Below are 11,217 nucleotides of genomic sequence, written 5' to 3'. Positions count from 1 at the left end.
GAATATTGCCAAATGCAAATTTCGGCAATATTCAAGATGCCTCCAAATATGTAAAATGCTACTATCAGAATTATTACAAAAATCAGAAAATTTGATCATATTACACCCACCTTGTTTTCACTCCATTGGCTTCCCATAAGGTATCTGGCTCACTTTAAGGTGTTGCTCTTGACATATAAAGTGCTAAATGGGTTGGCTCCCACCTACTTGACAGAGCTATTATCTCCTTAGAGAGATATTATAAGTCATAAGGAGCTGGTTACCTCATTGTCCTAATACAACTAAAAATAACACAGGTGGCAGGGATTCTACATTGCAGCACAGTTACAAAATAACCTGCCTGTTTATGTTCAACAGTAATCCACTATTTCAGTCTTTGAATCTAGATTACAAACTCATTTATTTAATCTATGCTACATCTCACCCATGTGAACCTGTTGTGGGTACCATTTGTAGTCTTAACAGGTATAACATAGCATTTGACTCAATGCTTCATCCTAAAACTGTCAGAGTTTGCATTACAGGGCCTAACTCTGCATCATCCTGGAAAATTAAGTCAATATTTGCTGGGCAGGACCAGATTCACTGCACTGTTTTTAAACAGTCTGCAGTATGAGACCCGAAACCACTGCAGCATACAGGAATGATACTGTGCTCTGTTTTTACAGGTTTAGAATGTAAACTTATTTACATTTATCATTAAATGTCTTCAGTGCATGTTTCAGTCAGAAGAATGTTTGTCCTGCTTTGTCCTTATCTGTGATATTTCACAGGTAATGTGTCTCCCTCTTGACGTGAAAATAGGCATGGCACTAATTCTTGTTCACAAAGGCTTTGAAAAGCAAGAAGAGTTGCGCCATGAAAAACAAGACAACTCTGGAAATGTATCTAGTTGGACATAATATGCAGGTATATGCAAAACTTGTGAGGACAGCTGACTTGGTATGTTCTTAACATGTCCAACCAAATATATTCCCCAGGGTTCATTTTCAGACAAATGTTGAATTTTAAGTTGAAGAGAAATGTAAAATTACTTTCAAGCACAGCTGAGATATGCGGGTAAAATTATCATCAGAAGATTAAACTGTGATTAAACTGTGATTAGTGAATTTTAAAAGAACATTCTATGTTTTATGTGGACATAATTAAGTGGGAGTTCCTGCTCTGTAGATATATGTAACCTTTTAATTCCATCAATAATATATATGTGATCTTTTAATTCACCTCATTCCCAAAGTATCTCAGTCAGGTAAGGTCAGATTGGAACTGTCTGAACTACATTCAACATCTGTTCATTTCCACACCTGCTCATTTCCACACCTCACTTCCACTCCACTATTTGTGCTTTAATGATGCTCTCTGACTCACATCATTAGACAGACAAACAAAAGACTGACTCTCTAGCTCCATTTTTAACAGCACATTAGTGTAAGAACAGAGCACCATTATCGGAGAAAGTGAGACTTACAGAGTCATCATTTCCCTTTATTGTAAAGGTTTGGGGGAGTATTGATCACATGGCACACACAATACGTTCAATGAAACCTTGACAGAAACTGTATCGTCAGTACCAGAAGGACTGATCCTGCATGACTCCTTAAAAGTATTAAAGGTAGTGACTGTTTTTGCTTTCCCTTTATGTGAGTGCTCCAATCACACTGGTTCACTCAGCCATAGGCATTCACTCAGCCACACTGATTTGCCCAGTCACACAGATTCTCAGCCAAACACATTCACCTAGTCATACAGATTCACTCAGACATTACATTACATTTTACATTTATTCATTTGGCAGACGCTTTTATCCAAAGCGACTTACATAGGTTACAGTTGTTTTACAATGTTATCCATTTATACAGCTAGATATTTACTGAGGTAACTGTGGGTTAAGTACCTTGCCCAAGGGTACAGCAGCAGTGTCCCAGTGGGGGTTAAACCGGCAACCTTTCGGTTACGCGTCCTGCTCCTTAACCACTATGCTACACTGCCGCCCAGACACAAACATTTTGATATACATTTCAAATCCATTTTTACTTTAAAAATGATTACTTTAAAAATGATTCACATTGAATAATTACAGCACATCAAAAATATCATCTAGGATTGTAATGTGACATGTAGAAGTAAATTTAGCTAAGTGTCTTCAGATGTTTGAGGCTTTGTGTTAGATTAGAGTTTGTATGGGTGTGTTTTAACATACAGAAAATTATCAGATGTTCCAGAAACTCATTATATTGGCAGCAGCAATTCTTTCATACTTCCTTTTCACTTTTCTGCTCTTACCCCCTTCCTGTGACTCCATCAGAGGAAGCGGATTAAACAACAGGCAGTGCGGCTATCAGATCATTTCCAATAGAGTAACAATACAACTCATATCTGACTCATAACACTGTGCACCAGCACAGTCGGGCTTTATTGTTCCTTCAGGGTATTAAAGCGCTCTGGGAGTTGTTCTGAGTACTTTACTCTTTATCTCAAACCTAGCACATTTCTCACTGGGTAGTTGAGTTAAAATTAGATGGAAAAGCATTTAAATATCAAGCTCAGTGCAAGTGTTTGTTCAGGTTTACAGAGGACATAAGGCATTACAAGACTGGTGGAAGAGTGATTTATTACAACTTTATGCATAGAGTTTGAACTATTATTGTAGTTAGAACATGCTTTACAAAACCTTGTGATCTTTGTCATGATTAGTGTTTCTTTTTCCCTGAATAAATGCAACTCCTGCCTGTGCCAGTAAAGAAAATTGTTCCTACATCAAGACAGATGGTAAACACTGCAAAAACAACTTACTGAAAAATGTTCTCTTTAGAAGAGTGCAAATCTTAAAATGCAAATGAGTACGTTTTTCATCATTTCAATATTAAAATATTACGTGTGAAATTAATTTTCATAAGCATATGATCTTCTTGTTCTAAAATAATATATTTTCATACTAAAAATACATCTTGAAAGAGAGAAAAAATTAAATATTCTGCATTTTCATCTGCTTATATGCAAAGACCATGGCGGAGTTTTTGAACACATCTCAGCTGTAACAAGACACTGCCGCACTGCAGTGTCATTCTGAGATCTACAGTGACACCTACACTGTGCCGTGAGATAGGAAGCAAACAACATGCGGGACAGATCAGATATACACCTTAACAATGCTCTGCCAGAATGTGGAATGGTATGTGAAAATGTGACATACTAACTGTCACACAATGTGCCTGTGGAATGTTCTTAGAATTTTCTTTTGTGTTGAAGGGTGCATTTTTCTTTTCCTTTGGCCCAATGCAAATGCAAGTGGCTAATGAAGTATTTCTGCTGGAGAGTTTTGTTTCCAGATAAGATTTGTGTTGAAATGCAGTCTCGGTACCTAACAATATGCAAACTGCAGCTGCCAGTTTGACCACCAGGGGGTGCACATCAAGCGCGGAGTATTCACAGATGGCTTTATTCTACCTCACAAGACAAATACAAAAGAAAACAGAAAATGGTGGCTGATTGAAATATCAATCTCTTCTCTATACAGAATAGATTAAAGCCACCTTCAGTCCTAGGAATTGCTGCAATATAGCCAGGACAATCTGATCCAATTCAATAAAACCAGAACCCCTGATTTTAAGACCAAGGATCATTTTATGTTCAGTTTGAAGGTTTTATTGATTACATGCGGATCTGGTGTGACACAACTATTCTGTCCCTTGAGCCATAATGGTTGAATGACTAGAAAGCCTAGAATAACTCTTGACAAAATTATATTCCTCATTATGCCAGCTCTAGACTATAGACTATGGCCCTTGTTATGGCATTACTTTCCACAAACCCTTACCCAGATCAATGTACAATGCATTTAAATTACAACAAATACAATATCCTAGAAAACACCATTCAATCCCAAAATTAAACAGAAATGTAATAACAGATAAATAAGAAATGTTACCAATTTATAACAGCTCTCTAACAAAGAAGAGAAAACCATTGTTACAAAAGGATCTTACAGTCATTACAGCACAAGTCCAATCACTTCAGTGATCAGGAATCGGGAACAGCAGATTAGTGATTTTTTTTATTCCTACAACATGTACCTTTTTGAGTTTTGTTTTACATGTTTACCACTAATATTTTAAATCTGTCCTGTGGTTCTTCTTTGGGTTGTCTCCATTTTCATTTCTGATATGTATTATGATCAACCATCAGATAACTCTATCAAGGAGTCCTGAGGCATGTGAGAAATGACAAATGCTTTTTTTTGCCTTTTTCAGGTTTGATGTTTCTGATACAACGCTTTGAGTGCTCCATGTTAAATCTTCAGTCCATCATCAACCTGGTTGGAATGCAATCAGATTATACAAAATCCACAGTGTTTCACAACTCAGATTCAACTCTCACCTGTTTATGTAGAATATTAAGGCGAGGAAAACATATACAAAACTGAAATGTTTTGTGCTTTTTGTTTTATTTATTTTGGAGCTGCTTGTATGTCTGCATGTGTGTGCATGATTGTATGCAGCTTACACATGGGAAGGACACTATGTATCTACTGTGCAACCTTGCAGTCCCACTCTCAGATCTCTCTTTCTCTCCCACACATACACAGACATGTACACATTCTTCCTCTGTCTCTCTTTCTAACAAATGTTCTGCACTGTGTGCTCTCAAATGCATATGTTATTACAAACATCAGATAACATACAAACATTTAATCATATTATGTGGGATTTACACATTTCTATTTGTAAACACTCTCAGATTTCCACAGGTAACAAATGAATGAAAAATTAAGGAGAGCTGTCCACCCCTAGTTACAGAATGAGAGGTGTCAATGTGTGATGTGTGGATTCGCGATGAATAGACTTGTCTTGTATGGAGGTGTGTTGTATGCAGTGGTTTTGTGTGGAGCTGTGTTCTGTGTTGGTGAAATGTTCTTTTTTTAACCCTTCCTTAGATCCCACTGGCTCCAAAGTCATTTTCGTTAAAACTACAGAACATGTTTCCCCTGACGCAGCAGTGAAATTGGTCTGCCTGCTCTTGCAGTGCCCCCTAGTGTTCAGAGTGCAGGGGCAGATAAGGCAGTACAGTATTGCTATAATGAGTGCTGTGGGGAGCAATGCATGTTGCATGCATTTCAGCTGGGTGTTTCTAGTGTCATATGCAGGATTTTACAAATAGGGAGGCAGAGATGGGGCCCAGAGGATCAGTGTAAATTCCTTTGTAATATTTCCTGGTTCGTCACATGCTTTTATTGGTGTTACATTTCATTAAATTCTCTTGTTAAAAATATTGCATATTGCTCAGATAATTGTAACATTTACTGGCCAGATAATCATGGAAAAGCTAATCCAAAATAATGCAATATCCAATTTTAAACTGCTTGTCACATAAATGGAGTGCTGTGCAGATCTGATCTTTACTCAGTCAGGACAGGCTGAAAATGGATGCATGTGATAATATTAACGCAGAGATATACTAGAAGCAAAATACTTCCAAAGCATTAATTTCTGAAAGACCAAACCGCTACTCACAAAGAGGGCAATAAGTTCTATTCTACCATTGTGAAAATTCCACAACAGGGGTATCTTTAAAGGGGAGAAGCCTGGGTGTCAAGGAGAGGAGAGGTTCAGCTTCCCCATGGCCACACCTTTGCATATTTTATGCTCTTCTCTGCTGGATGCACCCCCTCTTGGTTTGTTTTCTTGGATCTTTCTTCCTTGGGGGGTTCAGTATCCTTACCAGTTGATGAGGTCTCTCACACGCCCCCAGAGTCGGGTGACCCAGAGATTTACCCCCAGGTCTGTCAGATACTGTATCTCAGGGGTCAGCATGCGGCGACACAATGTGCGGTAACGCTGGTCGATGCCCTCTTTCAGGTTGTAGCCCAAGATGGACTTCTCTCCCATTGGCTGCCATGGCTGCATGTCCAGTTCCTGGATGTTGTCTGCCTCAACGGCAGCCCCACCCTTGATGCAGATGGCTGCCATCTCCTGGTTCCTCCTGCGCAGTTCCTGTACCTCCTGCGCCATGCGGGCCCGCCCGTATACCTCCACCTTCTGCCAGAAGGTGGCGTTAAAGTGGCGGTAAAGCTTCCAGTCAATTGCATTCCAGTCCAGGGTCCTGGCCCTCTGCTCAGGAGTCAGCCTAGACACTGTGGAGCTCTTGCGGACATTGAGCTTGAAGAACAGCACATCCTCCATTTCCCAGCAGAGGGCGTCCTTGAGCAAGATGAGCGACTCCTCAAAGTGTTCCACCAGCATGACCAGCTGAAAGTGGCTGGCTATGGCCTGGATGCCTTTGTCCACGCGAGGGTCCTGCGGATCCAGGCTATTGTCATACCCAAAGTCAAAGAACAGCAGGTTCTTGAGGTAGAAGGAGTTGTAGCCCTCAGGCTCAAAGTACTTCTGGGGGTCACGTAGGAATTCAGACAGCTTGTCCTCCCCTGGGATCTTCCACGTGAGAGGCACCAGGTGGCCAAAGTAGTGAAAGGAGGACTCAAAGAGGTGGGCGGGGTCCCTTAGAATGGTGACATAGGCGGAGTCAGCCGGGAGCAGCTTGGACACCTCATCTGCATTGAACCGCATGTGATTACAGATGATGTTGAAGCACATGCCTGGCTGGTAGTCTTTTACCATCGATCGCTGGAAGGGCCAAGGGTACAGAAAGTCATTACGGCTGTCGGGGAAGGCAAATTTCAGTTGGTGCTTCTCCCCAAAGCGAAACAGGATATTGAGTAATGTGCTGCTGGCAGTTTTGTGGGTCTTCATGAACATGATGTCAACCTTTGGTGAACAGCTGCTGGCCTGGCCATTGAGATTCTTGGAGGCATTTGAAACGAGCTGTTCACTTGAACGTGAGGGGTGATACTCACAGGAGTATGGTACTAGGACCCTGCAGATAAAGAAAGCACAGATATTAGTAAGGCACAAACCCTGCTCTCACTAGGATAATTCTTTCATCTTGTTTTGCCCGTTTAGATCTATACAAGAAATGTTCATCTGTAGTATAAATTGATTCAGTTTGAGAAGTCTTTTATGCACCCATTTGCTTGTATGAAGCATAAAACCATCTCTTTTGAGACTCCATAATGGCGTCCTTCACTGGAAGCTTGACCTTGTCAACACTAAAAGGTCGAATACCACAGATTCAGACTCACTCCTGGAGGTAGCGCTGGGGAGGTCGTGCAGACAGGCAGTACAGCAGCATCACCAGACTGGTCAACAGAACTCCCAAAACCAGCCCTCTGCCCATGGATCTGCACTGCCTGACCCACCTGGTTAGCATGTTGCCCGCTGGGCGACCTAGAAGCAGGAAGTCACAAGGGTTAGAGCTCGGAAAAATCCTTTCCACTTCCAATTATGCATGTGTTACAAATACACTTGTGATCTCCTCCAAATTCACCTGCCCTTGGATTGCTTTTCAAATGTGGGCTTCCAAAACTTTGTGCCAGGATATGTCATGCCTCCATGCGCAGCCCAGCCTTTAATGCCAACAAAAAGGCCAGTCTCCCTTCTTCGCCCTCTTTCTCCAGCAAGCAGAGCCGTCTGCTGCGTTTTTCAGTCCTTGTGCGCTCTGTCGCCTTGGGGGGCCGCCCATTGCCTCCCGTGCCCAATTATTGGGGAGGGCCTTCAGCTTGAGCTGCAACTCCCCCGTGATCCTTCCCTGTCCCTTATGACCCTGACCATGGTGTTTATGGAAACAGAGCGCGCAGTTAACATTTCAATTAATGCTGAGTGACGTCAAGGCGGACCATTAGAGGGCTCCCGGGAATACCAACTTTTGTCGATTAGTATCGGAAGACAGCGCCCTCACGTCACTGACAGTGCACAGCACCTCCCAGCATGAGGCTCAGACACAAGCTCAGCCCTGACATGCCATGTCCTCACTCTGCATGTCATCTTTCAGTGACACTAAACATGGAAACAGCCTTGCTTTGGGGGCACAGAACTTACAATTATTCAAGAAATACAACAGAATAGGAAAAGATCCGTTGATCTTTCTGTTGTCTTTGTAAATCTCCGAGGTAAAAAAAACTCTGCAAACTTTTGCACTGAGATACGTAATAGAAATCTCTACTTACGTTTCTTATTGTGATCCAAAAAGAGCTTTAAACAGTGTCTCTCAAACAACTGCATGTGTACATGTCCCTGGTAATATCTTTTCTCCAGTGAGATCAATAGGAAGCCTCAAATGATTCTTATAACCTTAATTCAAACTCATATCAGCAAGTCTGGTTGTTTGATTAAAATAACACAAACATTATCAGAAACATATTATGTAACCTAAATACTGAACCCATAAAACTTCAATGTCCCCACCCACTCAATACATGTATTGATCAGTTTTTCAATCCAGTAAAGGAAATACTTTATAGGGAAATTTTTTAATATATTCTATAATTTTAAGAAATATGTTGTCAGGGTAGGAAAAAATCTGTATGTCATTGCGTATGATTATACTACAAAAAATCTACTGGGTGTGTTTGAAATACTAATAAATGTAGAAATGATTCCTTTGCAGTTCAACTCATCTTCTAACAGTGAGATATTCACAATTTTAGATGATGTGATTTAGGGCGCCAGTTTGCTTTATTTCTTTTCCAGAGTATGTATGAGTTTCATACATTACACCAGACACTGAACTTACAGCTAAGGCAATTTATCTTTATCTACAGTTATTTATCTAGGGGCATGACCAGACATTCATGTAACGCAATGTGAAACAAGATGAAAAAAGCTGTGCTCAATTGAACAATGCATTTTAATACATCATAGTACAAGTATAATTATACCCCTAAAATCTAATAAATCTAATAAATCAACTTTTAAATACCCTCAAAATTTGTATATTCACCTGAGCTTGAATGAATGCTACACAAACACCAGTTCAACAAATCATGGTATGAGCCAATATGTAAAAAAGAGTAATTCCATGGTAAATAGTTGAAAATTTTTTAGTCTGCATTCTCAAAGTCTGTAACAAAAGAAAGTGACAAAATGGTCATGCCATTCAGTTTTGAATTCAAACAACTGAGCTTACTTTGTTTTATGTACCTTTCTCTGATGACTACAGTCACAGATTCATGTAGCATTCAAAATGATACAGGCATTTTGCCTCGAGCTGCATAAAATTATGGACAGATTAAAAGAGGAAAAGTTGTGACCATTAACTTAATAAACTAAATCTAGTAGAAGCATTGTTTGGCAGAAGAAATATATTATGGTTTTCAAGCTCAGTCTCTGTCAGTAGAACAAGAAGACAACAGGGGCAAAGTTAGGAAAATTAGGTAGGGTACACTTGCACTAGGAAATATTCATCCCTCAGGGAGTTATTAATGCATGGAGTGGCTTACAAGGACTGATCGTGGAAGCAGAAATCCTTGGAGTGTCCAAGATTCAATTGATATTCTGGTACATACACTCAAGGCTGCGGGGAGAATGATTAGCTCAGATGGACTGTTCTTATCATTAAACATCTTGTGTTGTGTGATACATACAGCGTATGATAAGTATAATAAATTCAGTGGCTGAACATTGACATAGATGAAACAGTGATTATGATAAAACAGACATTGAACACTGAAGATGCAGCAGCATGAGTCTTTAGGTAGCTGTGGTTGTAACCATGTGGATTGCAGGTTTGATTCCCGTTGACAATTCACCATTGAGAAAGCTGTTTAACCTGACCTGACTCAATGGAAAATATATTAAATATGATCAGCTGCACTTTGTCTGTCCTCTGGATAAAGGCACCAGCCAATAATGAAGAACATGAAGAGGCACCGATTCAACACAGAGTGTGGAAAATGCATCAACTGAACATGACACCGTAGAAAAAGCCCTGATTGAACGCCGACTATGTAGAGAATGTAATGACTGAACACTGACCCTGTATAAAAGGCATCGGCTGAACGCTGACTCTGTAGAAAAAGCTCTTAGTAAACTGTCTCTTCAACCAGAGGAAGACACACAATGCTGCCTTCGTGTTTATGTTTCAAACATGCTGAGACAAAAGTACCTTCCAGCCAAGAAAGAAAAAAACAAAACAAAAAGCCTGTTGAGGTATGGAGAGCACTTTATGTCTGTGTTCTCGCAAAGGCAGGATCTCTGCCATCAGAACAAAATTAATCAAGACTTCTGCACAAAACCTCTGTTCTTACTCATGATCTTTATCATTGGACACTGAATAATCCAATAACTCCAGTAAATGACTGCAAAGTCTTACCTGCGGTTCCTGGCTGTCTTAGTCAGTCACACATGCCTGGAGGACTCTCCAAACAGAAATAAATTTGCTCTGCGGGCATTGGGGCACCAGAGGGAGGACCGAGGAGACGGAGAGGAGTGGGAGATCAGCCGCTGTGACAGCGCATTTTGTCCCGAGCCCACATTCCGTTTGTTTGGCTGGATCTGGTTCGCAGCTCTCCAGCTACCATTTCTATCTCACTCGGGCTGACTCTCTCAGCTCACAGAACCGGTTGGACAGGCTGCCTTTATCAGCCCACAGCTTTTGGCAGCAGCGGGAGAGACCTCAGTCATGTCTGCTGATGTAGGGCTTTGTGTCCGTGTGTGTACACTAAAACAAGCGCACCGAGGCAGATCAAACTGGCACACAGAAGCCGGTTGGATCTGAACATCTGGCCTCAGGCAAAAAATCAAGATTCTCTTTTGGTTTTGGTTGAGATTATTATGGGAGCCCTGTAAAACTGACGCATGGTTCTAATGGCATAAGTGCTAAGAGAGTGTTTCCCCACTGTGTGTCAGCCTGAAGCCTCCATATCTATGAGAGAATAATTGAACGCATTATAATTTGTAAGATACTGAATGATACCAATACTTTTTCCACTGGGAATGTATTCACATGGAACCCACATTAAATTAAGTAAAATAGTGTGGGATTAATGTATAATTTAGATGGGGGGGCAACAAAAGCTTAATGGAACTAAAATAAAGATAGCTGTGTACTGTAAACACATTGCTCTACAGCCGGCAGCGTACTAAGGGAAAGCAGGGGGCTGGGGGGGTGCACTACTGTTGTACGCTTCAGTGAAGTATTTATCCTGCATTTCTCCAGTAAATATCCAGCTGAAAATGTCTGTGGCTATAAAAAATTGGTGCAGAGAAATGTTCTTACTGTTTCCCCATTGTTTGTGGGCCTCACTATTTTAACCAAGCCCTGCTCTTAAAAGGACGGGGAAGTCTTGGATCACCCTAGGCCACAGGTCCATTTCTAACTTCTTCC

General features: G+C 40.8%; 1 protein-coding gene across 2 annotated transcripts; it reads right to left on the bottom strand.

Annotated features, from left to right (window-relative positions):
• Nucleotides 1-4,127: 4,127 nt before the first annotated feature.
• On the bottom strand, nucleotides 4,128-10,457 carry LOC118778088 (galactosylceramide sulfotransferase-like). 2 transcript variants are annotated; one of them, XM_036529426.1, is made up of 3 exons: nucleotides 10,204-10,457; nucleotides 7,136-7,280; nucleotides 4,128-6,870 (listed from the first exon to the last, which is right to left on the bottom strand). In XM_036529426.1, exons 2-3 carry the CDS (start codon nucleotides 7,261-7,263, stop codon nucleotides 5,715-5,717), a joined length of 1,284 nt encoding a protein of 427 aa, XP_036385319.1. In that variant the 5' UTR covers nucleotides 7,264-7,280; nucleotides 10,204-10,457; the 3' UTR covers nucleotides 4,128-5,714. The 2 variants fall into 2 exon arrangements, with proteins under 2 accessions (XP_036385319.1, XP_036385320.1); XM_036529427.1 differs by lacking the exon at nucleotides 10,204-10,457 and adding an exon at nucleotides 7,381-7,413.
• Between the last annotated feature and the right edge of the window lie 760 nt (nucleotides 10,458-11,217).

This window comes from Megalops cyprinoides, chromosome 5 (assembly GCF_013368585.1).
Source record: "Megalops cyprinoides isolate fMegCyp1 chromosome 5, fMegCyp1.pri, whole genome shotgun sequence".
Classification (NCBI taxonomy): Eukaryota; Metazoa; Chordata; class Actinopteri; order Elopiformes; family Megalopidae; genus Megalops; species Megalops cyprinoides.
Note: the sequence above shows the minus strand (reverse complement) of the source record. Positions and strands in the feature narration are given on the sequence as shown.